Source organism: Aulonocara stuartgranti, assembly GCF_965226115.1.
Source record: "Aulonocara stuartgranti genome assembly, chromosome: 6".
NCBI classification, from domain to species: domain Eukaryota; kingdom Metazoa; phylum Chordata; class Actinopteri; order Cichliformes; family Cichlidae; genus Aulonocara; species Aulonocara stuartgranti.
Window position 1 is genome coordinate 7,315,506 of NC_138944.1, and position 25,977 is coordinate 7,341,482.

Sequence of the window (25,977 nt, forward strand, 5' to 3'; positions counted from 1 at the left end):
CACCAGTGGGGTATTATCTTATTTTGTGACAGGTTTATCATTGGCTGTTGTTGAAAGAATGCGGAAAGGGTTGCTTGCTGTTTAGGCATAATAGTACTGTGGTGATTAGGTAAGATAAAGTTCCTCATGAACACTGATCAAAGTTTGCTTTTCTTTGTGTGATGTGCTGTACTGGAAGCCAGCCATAAAAGGAATGTGTACTGCACAGTGTTGATAAGTTCTATCGCTCTGTACAATCTGATACTGTTTGTGGCATTAGCTTGCAAAGGCTACAAATTGTCACAGTATCTCATTAGCTGCAGTATGGCTCTTTCTTTTGGAGCCATACTGCAGCCCTATCACAGAATTCGGAAAACTAGGCAAAGTCATTACCGTTTACACTTTTTCAATCTCTTCAATCTTTTCATGTTCTGAGATCACTCCTTTATCCCTCACATTCTATTTTTCATCACAACTTTATCCTCATTCATACCCTCAAACACTCTTTAAACTTGAGGAAATGAGACCCACGTCTTTTGGAGACAAAAAAAAAATGAAGTAGGGTCTGGGGTGATCACCAGAAAGTTTTTGACACGAAAAATCACCCTTAAGCTGGTGTTGAATGTTTTAGAGCGAGCTGGTCTCTTATTCTTAGGGGGATAAGACAGCTCCCGTGTCTGCTTGTCTGCCGGGGCTTTGGAGGTAGAGGAACGGCTGCTACCTCTTTTGCTCTCCCCTCTCATCTCTTCACACTAATTAGAGAGAACTGGTTTTAAATCTTAGTGTGGACACACATCCTCGCCCTGCACACAGGTGGGTGCGCGTAGTCATGTGTATTCATCAAAGCTTTTCTGAAAGAGCATGTTTTTGTCAAAATGCATTAAAAAACATATTTTAGGTCAACATTTTATTTGTGAGACATGTTCATGCATAGTGTGACCATTCTGTGTGTATGTGTGTGCTCGTGAATATTGTTCAGTGTGGTGGCAAATCACCGCAGGCGATGATAAGGATGAGGCTTAAGAGGTGGGCTCTCCAAGCCTAATCACTGCACCCATTTCAAAGACGAGGATGCCAATTAAAACTGATAGGGCTCAATATAGGCTTTTGGGCTGCCACAGTGAAGAGCAACACTGCCAACATGAAAATCAATCCCCCCCCCCCCATCTATGGGTTAGGAGATGAGGTTAGCCAGTCAGTGATCTGAAAGGAGTCTCTGATAAATATGCAGGCTCTATAAGGAGCTGCAGTGGGGGCAAGAGGGACTGACTTGGGGGTCATGGAGAGAACACAGAGATCTGTAAGTCCCCAATCACCGTTTGTGTGTGTCAGTGTATGTCGGAGATCTGAAGGTCTGTGATCTCCACTTCAGAAAGTGGGTGGAAAATTGAGTTAGTGGGTCTTTGATATATATACTCACTGACACTTTTTTAAGTACAGGTACAGATGCATATCTAATGCAACCCTATACAAAGTAAATTCCTCTGTACTTAATAAAGAGATAAAATTTCTTAATATTTCACCCTTTCTTGTGTTTTGATATGGTGAAAAAACATCTTTATAATATTAATGCAAACAGTAGTAGAGTTGACAGTGGTTTCACAGGTATACCTAATAATGTGGCTAGTGAGTGTATATATGAGAGTAATAAATTCATCAGCTATTAATTATGAATATTTATCTGCCACTAAGATCCATATCATACAGCCGTTTTATGTAAGAAGGGAACTGGGTATTCATATTGGTAAAGTTACTGGAGCAGTTTAAAGTTTTGGGAAGAAGTCAGAAATTAAACCATCTAGCCACATAAATGGCATCTATACATGAGGACGACACTGATCTTCATATCTAACCCCCAGGCAAAAGGTGAAAAAGATTATACCACAAAATGTCAGATAATTATTTTACAGACATGGGAATGAAACATAATCAAACATCAGACATAAAATTAAAGTGACATCAATCACAGAAAAAGGACAGCAGCAGTATGTAAAAAGATGTCATTATAAAGGACATTAATCATAGTAATGGAATGACAATAAAGACAAACCCAAAAGAACGCACATTTTCTTTTTTTTCTTTTTTTTTAATATCAGTGTCTCAACATTTAGGGTTTAGAATCACGAGGAATTGCAAGGAATTATCCCACTGAAGTCAAACACTTAAGCTGTGCGCTTTCCTCCACTGTACAAGTGTTGTAGGTCACGCTCTGCTCAGGCAATTTGTGGCGACGTCCAATATCTTGCAGTGCATGTTTGTGTGCTTGCACAGATGTGTGTGAAGACTAACGCAATCTGACAAGCTGATAACATATTTCATGTCATATCGTTTGACATCATTAACTAATAAAGATTGATTGCCCTTTGTTCCCTGTCAGAGAGTGTTTATCCTATTGCCCTGCTGCTGTTTTAGAGGATTTTTGTGGATATGTGTCTGCAAGAATGAAACAGGCAAAGAGGAGTGTTTCTGAGAAGCTTAAGGCTTTCCAAGCCATAGATCAGATGGTGGTTGGACCCAACCCTCTCCCATGATGCTCTGCAGGCGAAAATCTTTGAAATACTCTAGCCGGTGACTAGAAGACAGAAAGACAAATTTAATATATTATGCATAAAGTAGTGAAATACACATTTATATACATGTAATTTGAAATGACAAAGTTGACTAATGTGACTCTAAAAGGTACAGATTGTGGATTGGACATAAGTACCATTTGATCTACACCTGTTTTACAACTTAAAGGCGCAGTATGCAAAATCTCATCACTAGATGTCAGTAGACTGCAGTTTCCTGTTTCCTTAACCCTCCCAATTCAAGTGCATTATTTATGTTTGCTGTAGGACAAACATGTTTTAATTTGTTTTTGCACGCGCAATATTTTAAAATATTTGGATAATATCAACACGTAGCAATAAATCAGAAAAAAAAAGAAATTTGCCAAATATTTTTTGCAGTATTTTAGGTTTTTAAAACCCAAGATACCTCAAAAATTCTGGCTGCAGACTACCGTTTAACAAGTTTGAGTGTAGGCTGTCAGTCCGCTGTTTACCTCAGTTTTCAATATGCTGAGTGTCCTAGTCTATTTAACCTGGTGGAGGCTGTAAAACTTTGTGAAAGGAGTGTTATATGAGTCAGTGAACTTTCAGTGAACTTTTCTCTTGGTAAGTGGTGCTGTTGTTGCCAGTTAGCTGCTGTAACCGGCATTAGTGAAACTTGCTTTGAAGTGGATCTAACATTGTTGGACAGATAGCAAATGAACTGTCATACAATATGAGAATGTAATCAACTGGGAAAGCATAATTTTTAGAGCCTACATTAGGTTGATTAATATTAGCTTATAAGGAGAATAACCAGAATAAATAAGCATGTTTATGCATGTTTTGTGTGTTAGAGCACTGATTTCAGTTCGTGAAATGAGACTTCAGTTGAGGACGAAAACAATGAGGTGGAAATGAGGGAGGAGAGAACAGTGGTGAAGAAGGCAGATGAAGAGGAGGAGAAAGCGATAATGAAAATATACATTTGCAAATGTTAAATAGTCCTATGGAGTTTGAAAGAGCTATTTATGACATTTGAATTAATAGTAATACCATGAATATGGACAGTCTCTAGCCACGTATATAACATGTTATTAGGTGGAACGGCGATTTCTATCTTGGCTGCTGTTTTCAAGATGTTGCCATGGCTTCCATAAACTGGCGGCCTCTCCTATTTATTTTGTATGTATTTTCTGAATATTTTAATGAATTAGTGTAAAATTCTTTTTTCTTTTAAATTTCTTACAAAATGACTTACTGTACCTTTAAAAGAATATACAAAAAAAGGTGTGATTTTGCACATGAACCTCTTTTTCTGTCTCAGTGCCTCACGACAGCACCACTATAACATAAAATGTCTGTGCACATGACCTATGGCACATCAAACTTCACTTGTAGAAGTCAGCATACTCACAAGTTAGGCATTTGTCCTTCGGCTATCTCCTCCTTGGGGATGGGATAAAGAGCCTCATATATACGATTCTCTCCTGAGCCATGGATCGCGTAGGAGTTCATCTTGTTGACATTGGGAGGGAAGTATGTCCAAGGGATGAGAGCCTCACCTGTCCATCTGTCTCCAGTGATCTTGGTGTTAAATACCATGGGAAGCTGTTGCTGGAGAGAGAAATCAAAAATGTAAGAAATATCCCATAAACCCAAAAAAACCCTACGAATACCTCCATACGCAGCCTACCAGGAATGCTTGGCCGGCTCCTGACAGTAGTAATATCAGGTGTTGTCCATGTCTAAAGTAAAAACACAGGGAAGACGTGTCATTGTTCCACTGTTTATAAACATATGGCTATATATACATGGGCAGAGCAAGAGCTCAGCTTGGTACTCACGGACAAAACTCGACTTCCAGGTAATTTTCTGTAGTACTATCAAGGAAGAAGGTCTCTACAACTGATGAGATATGGAAAAATGAAGATAAGACTTTTAATCTCACATTAATAAACTGCTTTAACTGTCTTATTAACCTTATCAGCACTTATTTAAAAAAAAAAAAAAAGACAAAAAAGTAATAATTAAATTATTCAGGTCATTCATTTTTGACTCAGACTTTAACAGTAACATGCAAAAATAACAATTACATAAACTTTTAAATACAATTATGTGAGCAGCACACTCACTAACCTAGAATCATGCTCTTTATCTACCTAGATCATAATGGGGTTGGTTTCCAATCTATTAAGTAACATTAATGAGACCAAATATGTGGGGCTCATTAAACGGAAATCGAACTTACTTGAGGTCAATTAGAACCAATTGTTATTACTCAGCCTCATTGTGAGGTTTAATTGCTGTGTCGCCATAATAATGATAATGCAGTTACTGTAATGATCCCATAAACAGACAGTCTCTAGTCTCTTCAGCCACAGTAGACTTTATTCATATTATTTCAGCTTGCCAAAGGGCCTAAAATTGCATCCTAGGGACTAAATTACATAATCATAACTGATGGTTCCGTAACTACGGCTACAACAAGCATGGGGACCATAAAAGTAACACATGTACAATACTACAATCTATTACAATAAGCCATAAATGTGACCTTTTTAAAGATAATGAATTTCCGTTGGAATCAGCCTTATGAAGTCTGGAGCTTGTCGGTTATATAATTGCTGTTTCTCATTTGTTAATTATAAGCGTTTAAAAGAATTGTGCTACAATTAGGGAAAGGTCTCTGAAATATTACGCTTCAGCTAGCGGCTGGTTAGCTTTTGTATATAGCAGTTTAATATGAGATGGGCCAAATGGGAACAGATTAAACAAATAAAACATAACATGTTAATTTGTGAGTTTTAGAGGCGCTGGTGAGCAGGTTTGTTTTCCAAACTGAGGTTAAAGAAAATAAGATAACAGTTTCATGGGACTAGTTTCATGTTGTATAAGTATATATGAAATTCATCAATATTCTAATTTAATATAATATGAATAATCATACTGTGCATATATATAACAGAATGCATTTTCCTGTCAATAACAAACATTTAAAAACAGTTGAAATTATGAAACCCAATTAAGCGATTAAAAGGGGATTCTATTTTACATTAATAATTTGCAAATGGGGCTACCTTTGATACATAAACAAATTAAGGGCGTAAGGCTAAAGGTATTTTATAACATATATATATTTTATAATAGGGCTGGGTATCGTCACTGATTTCTATAACTGTTTCAATTCCGATTCGATTCAATTTTGACTCAGTCAGAAATATTATAATTCTGATCATTTATCAGTACATATCCATATTTTTATATCTATGTAGGCAATAAAAGCAAAGCTGACACTTGTGAGACTTCATCAGAGGTGTAAGAATCACAGTAAATGCCTTTGTGTCAAAGTAACTGAGGATAAAACACAGAAAAACATGAAGGAGATTTTCATGGGGTGGCTTTTTATAGCAGATAACCACCTTAAAAATATTCTGCAGTAGAACAAAAATGGAAGAAAACCACAAATCAGCATATAAACATTACCTGATGCTATTGAGGTGAAGCAGAGCAAAGTTACAGAGGTTTTATTAGAGACAGAGCTAAGCGTTTTGTAATGTATTGACAGCAGGTCTTGTCAGAGGTCTTTTTGGAAGAAAAAAAACAAACAGTGGCCGATAGCACTGTAAACAACGATAGACTGATGTGTAATAAGCAAGCGAATAATTCAGAAAATAGAGATTTGTGATGGTAAACTGTTCTTAATGTACACTGAGAGAGGGAGCTGTGCAGGAAGTGTAATTTTATTGTGGTGGAAACAAAACAACCAAGGTAAGATATTTTTCAAACATGAAGCATAGTTTTGATCTTCTTTTGCTGCTGGTTCTGTGAATTTCGGTTGGAGTGACGAAACCGACAGCTTCAGAATCTGTGAGATGTCGACTTTCAGCACCCGACGACATGTCTGTGTGGACGACCCGATGGTCGCGCTTTGTGTTTACATCTTTATGCAGAATCTTTTTACTGGCTCTTTTAACCGTTTGCTGTTTTACCTGTTTGGCGGTTGTTGAAATAGTTTTGTGAGCTTTAAGCTGACATTCTGGCATTTCTGATAAAAAAATATTTATATTTAAAAATTCAGGATATCATGAATTCATATCACATTATTTGAACTAAAATCGATTTGGTTTTTTTTGTTTGTTTTTTTTTTTTGCACGGACTAAACCCCTAAAAGCTTGTGTCTTGTGTTAAAAGAAAGGTTGCATGGCTATGGAAGCAACAGACCAATCTACCCACCTTCATAATTCCACAGTCCAGGGAAGGCCTGGCTTGGGGGCCCTGCAGGAGCAGCCGGGTCATTGAAGAATGGACCAGACACCTCCACCTTCAGGCCTCCTAACCCAGGAGAGAAGGTGATTTTGAGGGGGTCATGATTTACAGGGTTGCTGTCCCAAGTGTGTTCGATGTCAAACTGCATTTGCGTGCGAGGACTGAAAGAAAGAAAATCACTCAGTCTTAAAATCTGCTGTGTGAGCAGCGACACAGGGAACAAAAAAGCTACAAAACTTACAGAGATTCACAGCATAGCAGAATGTGGAAAAGTGTTATAAACTGCAGTCCACGAGTCACCCCCATGTTTGTTTTCACTGGCTACAGGACAAGAATGCTCCGAGTGCGCGTGTAATTTCTTTAAATACTCTGCGTTTCACCCTTTGATTCACCCGCAGTTTGTTATCAAATTGTGTAAAACAGAATAATGTTATCAGTAACAAGACAGTAAAATCATTTTCCTGGTAAAGCAAACGTCCGAGGATTACACTTACTTGATAAGATCTGAGAGTAAAACGATAAGCAGAGGACGATATTTTCCAACTCTATGCTGTTTACGTTTTCATGCAATATGTGGTTACATCTGTATGGAAATGTCTATCCAGCAATTTTTTAACCACTATTTGTGACACATTCTGACGAACTAGAAACCATAATCTCTTTTCACGTGATGACGTTATATATCATACCTTAACAAACAACTGAATTCAAACTGTTATATATGCAGAGTTGGCATTATTGACTTCCAAATGTATTCTACATCTGCTTCCTGATTTTTATTTTTTTTTAAAGGAACATCCTTTCGCGTTTCTTGTACAGACGGAATGACTTTACGGTTGCACAGCTTCTTTTCCATTGGTCCCCGTTTGTTTACTTCAAAACAAGAGGCGGAAACGAGGATTGAAGTAAAAACATCTATTATGAATTAAAAATTTCAATGCGATGCATTTGCGTATTTTTTTAAGCGCATCCTGTCTCGGAAAATGTGTTTGGTGTTTTGTTGAAGAGATCAAAACACTGAGTTGTTTTGATTAGCTTAGCCGAGATTGATTAGCTGCTTTAGCTAACACGAGCTGCACAAATTTACTACAGGTAGCTAGCTAGTTTGTAGTGAACGTTTCTAGCGGCTTTGTGTCATCTTTACCTGAATTAGTACATTCTTAAACGACAGTTTTCTCTTCGTGTTCCGAAACGTTAACTTGAAAAGAACCCCTAGATTAGTGGTGCCAGGTTTGACAGGCTTTAAGTGTTCGTCTTTAGTTTTGGTAGTGGTGGTCGTTTTTGCCAGTGCAAATTCTTTTGCTTCTCTTTAGACGACATCGTAAGCATGGAGGCAGAACTGGAGTTTTTGCGTGATCAAGGTGAGACGAAACTTGGAAACGACATGCATATTTTTCTGTTACGCCGTTTAATCCATCAGTTTTTGACACTGTTCTATGTTAATTTCTTTTTTAAGCCATAGGTGGTCCCTGTATAAAGATCAATCAATTATATGGCGTGCATTTTTTGGATGTTTACAGTCTTCTGCTTGTGATGATCACTAGAACATCTATGCTTTTTTGTGTAAGTGTCCTCGTTTTTGTGTCATTTCAGTCCGCAGGCTAAATTCTGCTCTCAGCCAGTATCAATATGGGCACGGTGCTCTGTCCACATCTTCTCAGGTACGAAGACATAAGATAAAATGGGTTATGATAACTCTTTATTGTCATTGCACAGTCATACTTGGTACTATAGTACAATGAAATTAGAAACCGTCCCATTTCGGCACTAAGCACAACACAACACAGTAGATTTTTAAAAAGTGCAAAAAAAGTATGACTTAATAAATTAAAGAATGAATGTTTATTGCACATTATTGCCCCCCCCCCAAAAAAAAAAAAAAAAAAAAAAGTAAAGAGAGATGACCAATCAGGTCAGATGTTAGCATTGACTGGGGCTATTGCCCTGTTGTAAAAGCTGTCCTTGAGTCTGTTTTTTTCCGTGGCCTCAGCAACCTGAATCTCCTCCCAGATGGGAGGCAGATTAAACACCCGGTGTCCTGGGTGTGTGCAATTCTGTAGGATGCTGCATACCCTCTTGAGGCAGCAAGTGCTAAACTTCAGGAATGTAAGAGGATGTCCAGTGATTTTTGGGGCCATATTTAATGACCCTTTGAAGTGCCTTTTTGTGTGCCATTGTGCAGCTAGAGAACCATACAGAGATGCAGTAGGTCACCACACTTTGAATGGAGCAACTGTAGAAGATGATCAGCAGCTCCCACTTAAGGTCCATTTTTCTGAGGGTTCTCAGAAAATGGAGATGCTGTTGGGTCTGCTTTATAACCTCCGAGGTGTTTGAGGTCCATTGGAGTACTGTGTCTATGTGGACACCCAGGACCTTGAAGCTGGATACCATTTCCACGCACTCCCCATTGATGCTGATGGGCTGCAGCTCAGACTTCTTTCTTCTAAAGTTGACTATAGCTGTTTTGTTTTGGTGGTATTGAGGCCCATGTTGTTGTCCGCACACCTGTCTGACAGCCTCTCAAACTCAGCTCTGTATGCTGTCTCATTGCCCCCAGAGATGTGCCCCACCACAGTGGTATCATCTATGAACTTATTTACTGCATTGTCTGGGTGGGTACTGACATAGTCATGTGTGTGTACAGTAGAATGATCTTCAACTTAAAAACTTATGCTAGTTTAGCTCATCTAAAATTAATCAAGTATTTGGCATCTTCAATAAAAAAAAATTGTGATTGTTTTTTTTTTTTTTTGAACTGAGAAAAGTAAGTTTTTGATACAATTAACTACTGCTAGCCCTCACCCCTTACATGCCTTATGTTTGTTAGGTTGAGGAGGAAAGACGCACTGAGTCTCCTGTGCCCTGGATCTCAGATAGAGGGTCAGTTCATCAGTTTCATACCACTTTGTAGACACGTTAGAGACACAGCATTCACTAGAGATTCAGCAAGACAGAGTTATGGTGAATACAAAATTTTAAAAAAAAAATTTTCCCCCCCAGTACTGAAACATCATTTGTCTGTGTTGCAGTATAATGGCTCCTCTGATAGCTGAGTATGATCGGCACATGGAAGAAATGACTGAACAGCTGCAGAGATATCAGGTAAATCAACAAAACAACATCCTGAAATAATAAAACATCCTTCATCTGAAATGTTTGAATACACAGGCGTGTGGTGGTGGGTGCTTGATGAAGTGATGTGATTTATAGATTTAAGTCCTTGAAATCTATTAAACTGATAATTCAGAAGTCAAAGACTTTGATAGAGGTAGCTGGGAAATAAATATCTTAATCCTGAGATTTCTTGGTCATCTGATGCATTAAATATGTCGGGATGTTATCAATGACTCTCAGTGTTCACGTACAGACACAGATGACAGACGTCAAATTGAAGTTGGAGAGGGTTGTCAAGGAAAATGAAAGGTAAAAAAATATATAAATCCACTCATGTTAATATGTAATAAGTTGGTTGCACAACAGAACATGACAAATGTACTAATATTTTCAATAAGTTAAACCTGTCATAAGATATGGCATTATTCAGTATTGTGTGTGAATTTGTTACTTGAATTATTTTACATTCAGTGGCTGATTGATTTTCTATGACCTACCACAAATCAGGTTGCTGTAATTAGTGCGCTCATTTGTCTAGTAATTAGAGCTTTGATTAGAATTCTGGCATCTTGACCATTTGCATTCCAGCTAAATAATTAACCTTATGAAGGTTGTTCTATTTTATTTAGCACTTAAAACTATGCATGCTGTTAATGTATTTATTTATTTATTTTTGTGACATAACCTCTTAAGTCTGAATACTTTTTCCAGGCTTCATGCAGAGCTGAGAGAGTCTGTTGAGAAGCAGCTTCATGCCCTGCCCACAGCTTCAGGAGTAGAGGGCAGCACGTTGGAAGAAGATGCGGTCATCAAAAATCTCCAAGAACAGGTCCAGCTGTCTGAACAGGTCTGCATAAATGTCCGTTTGATATGTCTAAACATTTGTAGATTAAGACACACTTTTTTTCTTCTTTTTTTTTTTATATAAGAAACACATCGTGTGTGGGGCCTTTCTAGCCTGTGTGTATATCCATCAGCCTGGAGTTTGAAGTCACACATCCATAGGTCTTTTCTGCACTCTTCTGTTCTTAAACACCAGGAATTAGAAGCTGACAAAGTTTTTCAGTACGCTGAAATTTCTACATGTGTTTTCCAAAACTTGAAAGCAAGCACATGGTGTCAAGAAATGCCAATATTTTAAGGAAGGAATTCTTATTTAACGTTAGAAAAGGGAATCATCTTAAACTGTAAAGTGTATTAATCTAAATTTGCAACTCGCTCAACCCTGAACATTTGTAGAATTCTTGCTATAAAAAGGAAAGAATTTAGAAAATTCATCCTAACTGTGTTACAGAAGTTTATTCAGTTGCGTCGTGTTGCTGTTTCTTCTATTTTTCAGTCCATTTCAGCTTGATGTGGCTTAAGTCTGTACAGACCTTGTGTCATTAGAAAGACTCCTTGTAGGTCTTTGCTTCAAAGGTTATCTTGCTATAAACTGAATCTGTGACTATCCAACCTGTCTTCCTTTAATACCTGGCTTTTTCTCTTTATCCTGATAAGATTTGACAGTACTGCTTATCAGAGTAGGGTGTAGTCTTAATCATGTATCCAAGGTTGTAGTAACAGTTTGGTCCAGTAAGGTTAATTGTGATCATTTAAGTTCTTTTCTGCATAAAAGCTGTAAGTTAACAAATTCCATAATTCCTGAAATTTGTTTGTGACCAGCACGGTGGCACAGTGGTTAGCACTGTTGCCTCACAGCAAGAAGGTCCTGAGTTCAATTCCACCATCAGGCCGGGGTCTTTCTGTGAGGAGTTTGCATGTTCTCCCCGTGTTTGCGTGGGTTCTCTCCGGGTACTCCGGCTTCCTCCCACCGTCCAAAGACATGCACTTAGTGGGGATAGGTTAATTGGTTAATCCAAATTGCCCATAGGTGTGAATGTGAGTGCGAATGGTTGTCTGTCTCTGTGTGTTGGCCCTGCGACAGACTGGCGACCTATCCAGGGTGTACCCCGCCTCTCGCCCTATGACAGCTGGGATAGGCTCCAGCGCCCCCCGCGACCCTGAACAGGATAAGCGGACGCGAATGGATGGATGGATGTTTGTGACCATCCCCCCGGGTCCAAGTGTAGCCTAATTCGCAGTGTGGTTGTAAGCAATCTAAGATCAAAAGAAACTACATTTTTAGAGCTACAGTGTTTAGTTGATTGTTTGATTAAATGCTAAATGGGAAGTTAATCGGCACCAATTTGCAGGTATCCGTAAAAAACTCTTACTTCTTAGCTGATGCTTTTTCAGCGTCAGGGTATGCCAGTTGTTTTTTTTTTTTGCCTACTGTATGAGAGCTACAAAGATGTATTAGGGTTTTGTCTGTTCATTCACTGACCAACTAAAAGCCATATTCGCCTCGAATACAGGTTAAACTAAATATTCAGGTGATCGACTTAAAAATGTAATATTATAACAATAATAAAGCTTTCTCTCTTTTTGTTAAGTAGCACTCAGAATAAATGTTTGTGAAGCTGAAATGTATTAATGGGTATGTTTATTTTGTATGGACACTAAAACCGCAACAGGGCCTTGGCTGAGCTGAAGTGCAGCTGGAATTTAGCTGGATGCTGTGAACATTCATCGTGACTGGAAGTTAGATCAGACGATCAATATTATTTTGACCTCTGTGGATTCAGTGGAGAGCACAAGGAAACAGCCACTCTGGCTTTGTCAGAATTGCTTTCTGACAGTTAAACATTTGTACCGTCTGTGTATTCTTTCTTTTTTTTTTACATATCGTTAGCTTCATAGCATAATTGCCTAAGTCATTGACTTAGTCAAATGACTTAGGCAATTATGCTATGAAGCTAACGATATGCAACATTGGGAAATGATACATAATTCTTTTTGAGTAGTGAGTTCACACGTTTGCACTAATAACTGAAGACAGCAAAGCCTTTCCCAGCGGCTCCACACACTCTTTTAATGAAGCTGTCATTTTTGCACTTTTTAATAATTCTGAACAAAACCCAGGTCATTTTTTGGATTCAGTGGTGATTTGTTATCCCGCTAACAAGATGCAACACACGTTATTTAGAAACCATTAGTCGTCTTTGAGGGAGAAGAGTTGTTTTTTGTGTCTGGAGTAATGATCTCTTGTGAATGCAGAAAGATGTTTGGTATTCTTCTTCCAACTCCTAGTAAGAAAGTTAACTCTGTGTCAAAATGTGGGTGGATATTGTTTGCTGTACGTGTTCAGGAGCGGATGCAGGCCATGGAACTGTGGCAGACCACAGCCCAGGAGCTGGATCGCCTCCAGCAGGTCTACCAGAAGACAATCTCTGAAGGACAAATCCATGACTCCCAGAGACAGCAGCTCAAGGTTAGAGATGGACCGATCCGATATTACGTATCGGTATCGGTCCGATACTGACCTAAATTACTGGATCGGATATCGGAGAAAAATAAAAAATGTAATCCGATCCATTAAATATCACGAAAGCACCTCACAAAACTTGCAACACGCCGTAACTCACCTCAGAACGTTAGCACTCGGAGCAGTATGCATCACGTGATAGAGCGGCTGTGGCATGCGGGACCTGTCGGTGGTCTGGATAGCATGTGGAGCTTCGCTAGCAACCCGGCATTTCATCTCCGACAAAGTTATCCCCGAGAGAAGTAAAGCAAGTGTGTAAGTCCATCTCTGAATGTTTGTAAAGCATTCCTGCGTTAAGCTTAACAAGCGATATATGGAGCGACTGCCTCTTCTTGCTGCTACTTCAATCATGAAACTGATCAATGATCAGCTGATCGGCTTTTCTGTCGCGAGTCCGTGTCTCTTGTTTGCTTTTGGCCCACTTTGCACCAGAAAGAGGAAACCAGCAGCTGAACAACAGCAGCACGTTTAAGCTTGATCAGCTGTTGTTAGAATGTATTTAATATTACTTTCTACTCCAGGATCTTTTTCTATGTAGCTGACGCTGGTAGCTGTGCAGGGGCGGATCTAGCAAAGTTTAGCCAGGGGGGCCGATAGGGCATTAACAGGGAAAAGGGGGCACAAAGACATACTTTTCTTTCTTATTCTCATTTAAAATGTCTTGTTTTTAATAATTAATTATCTGACACCCAAAGTTTTAATTTGATGTAAAATGAATAGAAGTCAATTACTGTATATAGTAACTATTAAGTCTAATATACCCTAGTAAGCTATAGTACTTTTTCCTTTGGGAAGGTACTATCTGTGCAGTCTGCAATTTTGTTGAAGAAAGATGTTGAATCTATTTAATATTTCTTGAAAAATAATTGATTTCTGTGCATTTTTTTTCACACTGCATCAAATTAAGGTTGATTACGTCGATTAAGCATCATGAGGTGGCGTGTGAGGGGTGGTTCCCTATTTTTTATTTATTTATTTTTGTTGTTGCTGGGAGTTGGAACCCTATTAGTTAGGTTGCTTAATATTTATGCTAAGTACTCTTTAAAATACCAGAATAGGGAGGATGGTGTAGGTTTAAGTTTATTAGATTGATCAGTATTGCTGAACTATGAAATATTCTCTTTTGCATACAGGTATAACAGAATAGCTTTAGTGTAGTTGTTGTTTTAAACTTGAGTATGAACTTATACAAAATGCAGCAATATATTTAAAAAACAGTTTTGTTGATTAAAAAAACACTATATCGGATTCATATCGGTATCGGCAGATATCCAAATTTATGATATCGGTATCGGACATAAAAAAGTGGTATCGTGCCATCTCTACTCAAGGTTCAGTATTCTGAAATGGAAATGCAAAGCCAGAACTTGATTAGAACAATAACCTCTCACCGCTAGATGGCGCTATTATCATTGTAATCAAGTTAATTAGAGCACTTTGGCCTTAGTTAATGTGGGATATAAGGATGAGGTAATTACTGTTAGTTAACTTGACATGAATGCCCCTTTTTTCATCACAGGATCAGCTTGTTCACTTTCAGCAGCACACATACAAACTCCAAGCGGCCAATCAGAAACTGGAATCGGTAAGTGACGGTTAATTAAAAGTGTGTTAAATTGCTGCCTCCCAATTAGCCACGGTATTGAAATGTTATGCACTTCTCTGAAATTGACCCTGCTCTAATAATTAATCTTTTAACTAAGCGAATTGGTTTTCTAAATCACTCCTGTAGTCACCCAGAACTGTCAGGCTGTATAATTGACTGTCAGCTCACCTGGTAATCCTCTAACTAGATTCTTTTTAAGTCGTACTCTCTGCTCTCCCTCTGCCGCTCTCTCTCTATCCTACAGTCACAGATAATTCAGCACTAGAGATTATTTATTTATTTAGAGACACGACTGACCTGTATTTGGGCTTAACCTTGCTCGGAGATTAAGGAGTACAAAATATTGTGGATTTTTTTTATTCACACAAAAACTTGTGAACGCACATACACACACGCCAGGTGCTTGGTCACAATACACTGTATAAAGAGATTGTATAGTAATACTATATCCCTCTAATGCATTTTTAATGGGAAGGCAAGCTTTAGGCTCTCCCCCCTCTGACTGTTCATGCAAGCAGCCTGTTTCTTTCACAGCATGGAGAGTGACTGGCTTTGTAGTAATCACTGACAGAGACACCTCGGGGTTTAATGTAAAAGGACACTGAAAAATGTATTAGAGACAAGGTTGATTTGGATGTTGTTAATGTTGGAGCTGTGTTTGCAATCATGCCACACAAATGGCAGTCGTGTCTCTCTTGCCACACACAGACAAACCAGCAGTTCCTGAAGACAGTGACAGAGCAGAGCACGGAGATGGAGGAGCTACACAGCCAGCTCAGGTAACAGGCTACTGGCTGCCATCAGAGGTCATGTTCTGTTAGTGTGTAACTACTACACAACATGCTACACTGGACTGAAAATCACCTTCTCCCATGTCCTGTAACTTTGTATAAATTGAAGTTGTTTCATAAATGGAGGTTATATTTGAGGAAGAGCAGTGTGAAGTAAAAGTCTCAAAGTGTCCAATAACACGACATCTCTACCCCAGAGTTCTTTTAAGTCTTAAAGTTTAAATGTATGTTTTAAGCTGTGAGCTTGATATTTGCCAAAAAGACATCTTTTCAACTGACATTTAGCAAAAATGAAGAAAATGAGGTTTTTTTTGTTTTGTTTTCTCTTGTTTTTTTTTTAATTGTCCAAATATATTTTTCAGTAACCCAGACAGGCTGCTATAAATTCTAGCTGACAGTTAATTTGCTATTTAATTTGTGTGGGGTTTTTTTTTCTCCTTTCTCTGTCCTTATGTAGGCAAGCCAAAGCTGAATTGAGGACAGCCACAGCCAAAGTGGATGAAATGACCAAGCTGTTGCAGAATCTCCAGGAACAGATGCAGAGACGGGTTAGAAAAAAAGAAAATATAAATACATATATTTGCCTAATTCATGAATATTCATGAAAAAAGACCAATACTTTACTTGTTTCAGGAGCATGAAAGGACTCTTGATTTGATCAGTTATAGTTGAGATGCTGAAAATATTGCACTCTGCATAGTTTTTTTTTTCTTAATCCCTCAAACTAAAGCTGGAATTCTGCATTTTGTACTTTTTTCCCTTTTTTTTCAACATAAGTTGTGTGTGACAAGTTAAAAAATGTCAGCCTATCTGTTTTAATAATCTGAAATTAGATTCCTGCATACTTACAACTCTATTTTGAAAGACAGATACAGTTATGGCCCTACGTTTAGACAGTGTGTCTTTGCTTTGATTTTAAATTTTAAATCAAACGCTGCAGACTTTCAGCTTTAATTCAAGGCTTTTAAAAAAAGTACTGCAATAACTGTTTGAACTGAATTACTGACAATTTTATATATAGTTGCACAAATGTCTAATGCCTGATTATTACATGAAAAGTTAAGTTAATTCCAACTGTTGAACTTGAAGAATAGCATCTAACCAAGTCAAGAGGATTCTCAAACAGGTACATAGGCATGTCACTGTCAAAGTCTATGATCAAGAGGAAGACGGTAAATACAGAGGGTTTACAATAAACTGCAGACAACTGGTTACACTAAAGCAGGGGTGCTCACACTTTTTCCGCATGTGAGCTACTTATAAAATGACCAAGTCAAAATGATCTACCCACTACAAAAATCCAAAACATATACTTATTTATAAATATATTGAGGATTCTTTATATCTACAATGTATATACATGCATAACCGCAATATCCAATATTTCACAACACAATTAACTATGTAAATTTTTTGTCATTACCTGAGTTTACTCTGATGACTTGCACTGAATTGAATCAGCCAGGGATGCATAGTCCGGACAGTAGCTGCTGACGGCCAGGTTTAAGAGAAAAAACCGAGAGCTAAAAATTGGAGTTAACTCGCTGACTAGCTTGTCAGTTTTACTACACTTCGCGCCGCTGTTTGCGCATGCGCAGCGACCTAAGCGTCAGAAAAAATCTGCTGTCATCTGACTGGCTTCCCTGTATCAATCAAGTGACGGGATGGATGATAGGCTGGCATCTATTTTTTTAATGCCATGCGATCTACCAATACTACCTTTGCGATCGACTGGTCGATCGCGATCGACGTATTGAGCACCCCTGCACTAAAGTATAGGAAGCCCACATTAGTCTAAGAAAACATTTAAAAGAGCCTGCTAGGTTCTGAAAATAATGTTTAGACATCCTCTTTCTGGATCGTGCTTCACTGTGCTAATGGATAATGATACAAAGCCCACTGCGAAAGTAACAAAAATTGAGTGTTCTTTAATGGCCTAGTCAGTCACTTGATCTCAACCCAACAAAGTTACTGATGAAAAAACAGAAAATGACATAAACTGAAGGCAGCTGCAGCAAGGGGCTAGCAGAGCATCTCAAGGGAGGAAATGCAGCATTTGATAATGTCCATGAATATTGACTTCAGATGGTCATTAACTCCAAATGATTTTCATTCAAGTACAAAAAAACCCTCCATTTTTTTTAAATTTAAAATTGTTAGTTTATCCAATGACTTTACTAAAGTGTAATTCAGTCACATCTTGATCTTTTTGGGTGGAGGCAAAATTAAAAAAAAAAATGGTGTCCTTGTCCCAAACTCTGGACCTAACTGTATGCATATGTGTTTAGGAAGAGGACATGGGTGAAGCACGGGGCCGTGAACACGCAGCAGACAGACGACTGCAGCAGCTTCAGGCAGCCCTGAGCCAGCTGGAGACCAGGTCAGCCCATGTTAAACTGTTGGCTTTCACTTGCTGGCTGTCAGCTAAGATGGAACAGTGGTTGAGATTAGGAAAGCACTGCCAGCGTATTGATCTAATAGAAAGTCATGGAATTTTACATCAGTGCTTCAGTGTTTATGGGGTCAAGCAATAGTTTTCTGACTTTCTTTCTGCTGATGGGTATCCTTTCTTTTCTGCAATCCCAGGCTAAAAGCTGCATCACAGGAGGCAGAGGCAGTTCGCAGAGAACAAACTGTGTGGGAGCGAAAGGTGGGGGAACTCCAGGCACGTTGCACCACTCTCGAAGAGGAGAAGTATGAAGCCCTGTCTAAAGTTCGAGAGAGCGTTCAAGTGGCCGAAGAAGCCACATTGCACAAAGACCAGGTAAATGCAGTTACTTTGGACCTTTCAGTGTTTTATCGCGTTTGTTTTAAATGGCAGAGTCGTCTTTTTGACATATTCGACTGCATCTTCTAAATAGTTTTCAGATCTCTCCTCAATTGCCTATTTGTATCTGCCTTTACTTTTCACTTCAGGCCCTGTTAAGAGAGAAGCAGAAAACAGAAGAGCTGGAAAAGACAAAGGAAGCAATCAAGCAGTTGATCTATGATGCTGCAGTCCGCACCAAGAAGGAGGTACACGGTTACTAAATAGCTAGATGAATGCTTCTCCTAAAAATACACTCATGTAATTTGATTCGTGTGTGACTAAAGTCTACTTTGAAGCAAGTCGCATCATTACTTAAAAGCAATAGATGACATCAGGGTATTTGCTGCCAAATCTGTATGCTTTCTTTCGAAAATGGCAATTCTGAAAATGAAAGAAAACCAAAGTTTTTGATTCATAATTAGTTTTACAAGGAGAAGTGCAACCTCCAACTGTACCTTGTGCTTAGCCATACTTTTTTTTTTTTTTAACATATGAGGCACTAAGCTGAAAGCAAAGCCCTGCTCTTTACCCTGTGTAACCCTGGAGACATGGTGATTAATGCTCTGTTAATGGATCTTTTTCATCAAGGCCTTCAACTGTTTAATCCTATTAATGTAAAATGGTATGACTGAAGCACTAGCTGTCATCTTAGTCTCTTGCTGGCCCTCAACATGGGATGATATTCTAGAGATTAAATGGTGATGCTTTTAGACTTTTTCCAAATCATGGGGCTTTGCCTTTAACATGCCTTTGCTTACCTAGCTTACAGGTAATTTTGTCATTGAAGACAGTTTAAGTTTAAATATTTTAGTCAAAGTGGGTCAATGTTTTTTTTTTTTTTTTTTACCTTAATCTACTCTGTCCCTCATTCTCATTTAAGGCAGTTCAGTCTTAAGATAAGGTCATGTAATGAAGAATTACTTACAGTTGAGAGTCAGACCTCAGACTTACCTGAAGGCATGAGAGCCACTCGAACTGATAAGTGTGAGGGAAGAAATTTTCAAAAATGGAGGCCAGAGATTACAATTAAACTGTATTCACAGTCAGCTTGCATGTAATCTGTTTTTTGACAGTTTGCAGTATTGTTTTTATGTGTCTTTAATATGCAAGTGCATTATATACTTGCATCAGGAAGGATGTATATGCAGGTGACACAAAGAAATGTCCATAGTTTAAGGCTATTGTTCTTGATTATGTAGTGAAGAATATCAGTTTAACAAAAGCAAGCAGGTAACACAAATGTAAACAATGGCCTGATGGTCCTTTAAATGTCTGTGAAGAAGAAAATGCTTTTGATAATTTTCACTTTAACTTTCTCACTTGAGATTTTGATGGGGATGGCATTTGTATTCAATACTTTTAGTGACTTGTCAGGAAGTAAGGCTGTGATGACTTAGCAAGATTTAGCATATTCACTGAATTACAAGGAAAGCACATAATATCATAGTAGTGGCAACACTATAAAGTGTAATTAAGAATTTGCAGCGATTGCTTCTTTTTTGGTTGCTATAGTTATTGTTTTTTCTGTTTGTTTTATGACCTTTGTCTCATTATTATCTGTTGTTTCATATATACATAAATCAAGTCAGTAAATACATCACTATGTTGCTGCTTGATGTTTATTTTCATCTTGACTTTTTATGGTTTCAATCTTCAGCAAATCTAGTTTGATTTCAGTGTACTAATGTATATGACTATATTGTTCACGCATTGACACTTCTTCCTTAAGTTACCAAGTGTGCTATTGAAAAGTTAAAATAGGAGTAGTCAAAGCAAAAGTCTAAACACAGACTGCTTTTCCTTATATCTGCACTTAACTCAGATGGTTAAGTTCAGGAGTTAAGCCTTTTTGTGACCATTAAAAGTCAGTCTAAGGGGAAGGAAAAGCAAAGGAGCTAAACTCCCCATATTTGAGCTTTATGACTTTATCTTTTAACAGGTGGGAAATGTTCGCAAACAGTGCAATGTTCAAATCCACCGTATGGCAGAGGAGCTGTCTGCACTGCAGCTGGTAAGAAATTGTCCAACTAAGAGGGCAAACTCATTTCAAAATCACCATAAATCCTTTTATAGCGTCTACCTGTCCACTCATTTCTGTCTCCTACCAACATTTTTTCCTGTCTCCTCTTCTTTCCGACTCTGTCTAGGAGTGTTCAGATAAAGAGTCTCAGATTGAAAGGTCCCTACGAGAGAGAAAAGCTGTAGAGGAGGAGCTGGAGAAGGTATCTGAATTTATCAGGGGAAATGCAGGAAAGACACTGCAAAAAGTTGTTCCAGTGTTTTGATGATGTTTGATTATGTGGTTTTGTGAATGTGCTGAGGCACTGCTGATCATTTTAATAGTCTGCTGTGTTTCGTGTCAGGTATATAAGGAAGGCAGGGCAGAGCCAGAGTTCAGGAAGATTGATGCCCTTCATCAGAGGTGTCTAGATGCTGAGAGGCAGAGGGAAGACATAAGTCTCACTCTGCAAAGCACGCAGAACAAACTTAAAACGATGGAGATGGAGTAAGTGCACTATAGATTTGCTCTTCGTTATTTGATCCGTAAGTATTCTGCGCATCAGGTTTAGTGCTCTGCTTTTACTTTGCTCATTATTTCTTCCAATCTTTTACCCGTAGGTATAGCGAGGAGCTGTCACGATGCCAGGAAGAAGTGCGACGCCTGCAGAGCTCTCTGGCTTCAGCCCGCAATGACTGCATCGATGTCAGCGAAGAGCGGCTGCAACTGCAGCAGGAGAACTTTCAGCTCCGCAAGGAGATGGATGAGTTGCGCAAAGCCACCCTGCAAGTCCAGAATAAGGCCAAGCAACAGGTAAATGGGAAGGATGGGAATCGATAATGATTAATAATCCAAATTTGGGAAATTTGGGCTTCCTATGTGTCTTGGAGTTCCCATAATGCATTCTAATAATAACGATAACAAATTGCAACCCTGCCTAATAAATTACCGCATTTAAGAAAAAAAAATCAAGGGTTAATTAATTAAAAGTTTTTCTAGCCTCATGACATTGTCTGGGATAATTTCTGAGGTATGTGTAAAATCTGTGAAATGGTCCTTTAAATAAAGTGGAATAATAAAGTGTTATATTTTTGATTAACTGCTGAAAAGCCATTGTCAGTAGTAGGATAGCTAGATATATAGCATAAAACAGGGTTTACACACAAGTGATAATGTACCATTACATAATTTATTTGACCATTTAAAAAGAGTTTGAAACTTTATATAACCTCATCCCTTCAGGTATCTAAGTTGGAGCAAGAGTACAGCTTGAAGGAGCAAGAACTGGATGCACGAGTGAGGGAGCTGGAGGAAAGCAGTCGAAGTTCTAGCGCTGATCTCACTCGACTTCTTACAGCTCAGCAGAAAAGTACACAGCGATGGAAGGAAGAGGCCAAGAACCTGGTCCACGCATTTGAGACTAAAATCACGACCCTTAAGTAAGACTTTTGAAATTGTATTTTTAAGATTACTAATGCAAGGACAGAAGGGCACAAAAAGAGATGTGCTTTTAAACTAAAGGGTTACAACTTCACAACTTAAATGCCAGATGACTTACAAGAAAACATGACTTTGTACAGGACTCTGTCCAGTCCTGTACAAAACAAAGTACACTCTTATTGATTCAATAGGAAATAAAAGGGAAATAGCAGCCACGTGCTGGTTGTCAAGTACACTTGATTAACTGATCAGCAAGTGTGACCACCTATATAAAAGCAGACGTTTGCTCAGGTTGGTGGTCAGGTGTGCCTTAACATAATATAACAGTCTTCCAAGGAGTGGATGCCTTGGCAAGTTCACCTGAGCTCAAACCATCAGAAAAATTGGAATTTAAAAAAAAAAGAAGAAATAAAAAGTAACACAAGAGCTACAACTCAAACTCTGCAGGCCCTAGTTAGCATGGCACATGTTAAAGTTCATGAGAATATAATTAGAAATAGAATGAAAAAGTAGTGCTTGTTTGTTAAGGTTTCCTGAAGAAAGCCTCTTCCGTGGACACTTCTAGGACTGTGTATTCCTGTGAAACCTTTTTTCACATGACTAACTTACAAACTCTTCTACACTGACAACTGTGAGTGTGACTTGACTGGGTAATTACTATGTGCTTGTGCACCTCAGGAGTTGTTGCCTGACACTCTTTCATTCCTCACACAAAACTAAAGCGATTAGTTCCCATAATGCTTTAGGGTGTTGAGGTATATTACCTATATTTGTTTACATTTTAGCATGGTTCAATGAAAATTAGGTATTCTTCCACTTTTATATAGATGTACTGACATCTGTTACAGAATTCCTGTGTCACTAACATTTTAAAAGATATTTGCAAGCAACTATTTGATAAATAGCAATAAATCTGCTTAAAATGTGAGAGAAACAAACACAGGTGTAACATCCTGTGAGGCATAGGTCATGCTGAATTTAAAACTGTGCATTCTTTGTGTTCAGCATTGGCAGAGTTATGACTCAGATGGGAGCTTGAGTACCTTAATTGCTTCCATGAACTGTAGGTCATTGCTGGTGCCGCTATTGACCACACTGATAAATGGGCCAAATGGGCAGGTCGAAACTCAATAACTGAGCTAAAGTTGGTTTCGAAACATCGGTGTGCAGCTGACCCTTTCACCTTACACAGCATACTTTGCCTGTATCTCTGGCTGCTTTCATTCTTTTTCATTTTTTAAAACAACCCACTGTAGAAAAATTTGAAACAGTGGGTTGTTTTAAAAAATGAAAAAGAATGAAATTGGAAAAAGAAATATTTAATACAGCAGTCTACAAAATGAAATAAAAAGTTTTAATTAAATGTAAAGAAATATTCTCAGTCTGACACTTTACAGTTTTATCTGTAACAGTGAAACAAAGTTTAAGTAACAGATACATTTCAACAGCAGCTGAAACAAAAGTTGACTTGGCCCTCACTGACAGATGGTTGGACTCGTCTTTTTAAAATGTTCATTTCAGGGCTGAGCTGAATCGACAGAAGCAGCGTTCACGTGAGCTGGAGGCGCAGCTTCAAACTGACCATGACACAATTTCTGAGGTTTGAGCGACACACAAACACACACTAGAGATTATTGTAAGAGAAAAGTGAAACTGGTCATTTCTCAAATAATTCTTGTATTATATGTGAATGACTTTGTCTTTTTCTTTAAGCCTGTTAATAGGTGTTAGCCTCTGCAGATGTCAGGCCTTCGCAGCAGCTAAGAAAAATGTCAGCGCTCTTTAACAACTCAGTGATTCTAGAAGTTCTAGGAGTTTATGTTGTAGAATTTGCTTTCATCTTATGAGCTCAAACCTGATGTTTGAGAGCAGTTTTTCTCACATAATGCACAGATGCAGCAAGAATAATTTAAAGAATGTACCATGAACTGAAACAGCTTGGGTTTGTTCAGAAACAAATGAATTGCACTGATGTTGTCAAGATTTTGCATATTTTTAAAATGCAAAGCTTGCATCTGTGAACAGCAGCCTGAAAACAAGTGTGTCTGCGGTAATGGAAAATGATAATTCCACCATATGTTCCTTGGTACTTTAGTACTTAAAAAAAGCAAAAGGTTTAACACTGAGACATTTGTGTTTTACTCCATGTGTAACTAATTGATACATGTTTTGTGCAGTATGAGAAGCAGCTAGCGGAGTATCAAGAGAAGACTAGTCGTCTCCAGAGACGGCTGACGCAAGCGGAACAAAGGGCAACTACTGCTTCACAGCAGGTATGGGTAACTAATCTAGTGTGCTGGTCCCTGTGATGGGCTGCCATCGTGAGAGTCGTGCTAGGAGAAATATGTGTTTTTACTATCCCTTTGTTGTCTGATTGAAAACTGATATTATTTGTGGTTGTGCTCGTTTCATTTTACTTTTTGTTTTGTTTTTTTCTAATAGCTGAATAGGTTGCAATCTCAGCGAAGAAAAACAGCCTCGGTGGATCTAGAGCATGTCTAATGTGGTACAAGAAAGCACTGCTTTCATATTTTCCATTCTTTTTGTGTACCAATGCTATATGAAAAATGAATTTTTCATTTTGTTATAAAAAATAAAACTAATTTAAAATAATCTTTTTTGTGTGGGTGTGGCGGATTTATTAATACTTACATTTTTGTGTCTTAAAATGGCTGTGGTCATGTGTTAAAGTGTTGATACTTTAATATTGAGGCTTTTTTTTCCCTCAGATTTGACTTGTTTTTTTAATGCATATTGTTTTTATGTTCCACTAACTATTTAAATAAAAAGTGAAGCGCTTTCTTCAAAATAACTTCCTGGATGTGTTTCAAGATGGGTACCGTGAGAAATTAGCTGTGAGAAATTAATATACCGACAAAGATTACTGATTGATTGAATGAAATGTCCAGTCCCAAATTGTCTTCATGGGCTCACAAGTCACTATTATAATTGCATCTGCAGATATTAAATGACAACTCCTTAGGGCAATTTTACAGATGAAATACAAATTCTAATTCCTTCTCAGCAACATATAGATGAGGGGGAAAAGATAACCTAATACATTATCTCAAAAGTGTGTGGACTTCATATCAGTAATTATACAAATATTATATAAACTGTAGTAGAAGTTGCATTTACATTTATCTGTTAAATATTCTGTTTTGCACCCACATATGAATCAAAGCCACTCAAATGTTTCTTGATCTCAGAAACCTTTGGTGTAAAACACAGCAAGGGCACAGTTAACATAACCAATAAAACAAACAAGACGCACTCTGAGAGAGGAAACTTCTGCCAAGTCAGCTCACTCTGGGCAGTATTTACTTTTAAGGGATTAGTATTAAAAATTTTATATATTCATTTTGTTTTCTTTGTTCTTTTTAAAAATACTTTAACATTTTTGTAGTGCATTAAAAATCGGATAAGAGTAGCCTGACAGATAGACATGTACAAGTAGGTCATGGATAATAGTTATTAATTTGTAAGTAACTGGACATAAATAAGTTAAACTTATTATAATATATAAAGTAAATTTCTAAGTAACTAGATATCTCGTTCTCTTGAAAATACTTTTTTTTAAAAGATCTAACACATTTTGGGGTCAACTTGGAAGAAGGGCAGATATGAAATGTTAAAGTGAGATCAGAGGTCTGGATGCAAACTATAATGTGATACTTAGAATCCACATATACCAATCATCATTTTGTAAATGTTGCAATACAAATTTTTAATTTTAAGGATAGTTTTAAGTGGTCATTACATTACAAATCATTTTCTTTATGTTGACAATACACAACACAGAATCGTAGTTTCAGAATCAGAATACTTTATTGATCCCTGGGGGAAATTATTTTTTGTTACAGTGCTCCATTATAAACCAACATTAAGACAAGACAGACAATACACTAACTAAGAATAGTACAATATATACATATATATAAATACATACATAAGTCACTCATAAATAAATAGCTGAAAAAGAAACATGCGTAGCTGTTCTAGGTTATACAGCTTTTTGTCAATTTCCAATGAGTAACTCAATGAATTAACCTTGAAGACCTTGGTGGTT

The 25,977-nt window shown here is 37.9% G+C and overlaps 2 protein-coding genes across 5 annotated transcripts; one reads left to right on the forward strand and one right to left on the reverse strand.

Moving 5' to 3' along the window:
• Nucleotides 1-493: 493 nt before the first annotated feature.
• cUnh4orf33 (chromosome Un C4orf33 homolog) lies at nt 494-8,108 on the reverse strand. 4 transcript variants are annotated; one of them, XM_082535402.1, is made up of 7 exons: nt 7,274-7,552; nt 7,021-7,160; nt 6,747-6,940; nt 4,358-4,418; nt 4,207-4,258; nt 3,928-4,127; nt 494-2,551 (listed from the first exon to the last, which is right to left on the reverse strand). In XM_082535402.1, the coding sequence occupies exons 2-7, from the start codon at nt 7,083-7,085 to the stop codon at nt 2,455-2,457; spliced, it is 669 nt and encodes a 222-aa protein (XP_082391528.1). In that variant the 5' UTR covers nt 7,086-7,160; nt 7,274-7,552; the 3' UTR covers nt 494-2,454. The 4 variants fall into 4 exon arrangements, with proteins under 4 accessions (XP_082391528.1, XP_082391531.1, XP_082391530.1 ...); XM_082535405.1 differs by lacking the exons at nt 7,021-7,160; nt 7,274-7,552 and adding an exon at nt 7,924-8,108; XM_082535404.1 differs by lacking the exon at nt 7,021-7,160 and having other exon boundaries at nt 495-2,551; nt 7,274-7,549.
• On the forward strand, nt 7,605-24,521 carry sclt1 (sodium channel and clathrin linker 1). Its single transcript, XM_082535384.1, has 22 exons — nt 7,605-7,684; nt 8,093-8,140; nt 8,373-8,440; nt 9,610-9,662; nt 9,812-9,884; nt 10,150-10,205; nt 10,608-10,743; nt 13,087-13,209; nt 14,783-14,848; nt 15,578-15,648; nt 16,118-16,208; nt 17,949-18,040; nt 18,247-18,424; nt 18,577-18,675; nt 20,409-20,480; nt 20,617-20,691; nt 20,833-20,975; nt 21,089-21,281; nt 21,711-21,907; nt 23,430-23,508; nt 24,086-24,181; nt 24,351-24,521. The coding sequence occupies exons 2-22, from the start codon at nt 8,107-8,109 to the stop codon at nt 24,408-24,410; spliced, it is 2,055 nt and encodes a 684-aa protein (XP_082391510.1). The 5' UTR covers nt 7,605-7,684; nt 8,093-8,106; the 3' UTR covers nt 24,411-24,521.
• The last annotated feature ends 1,456 nt before the right edge of the window (nt 24,522-25,977 follow it).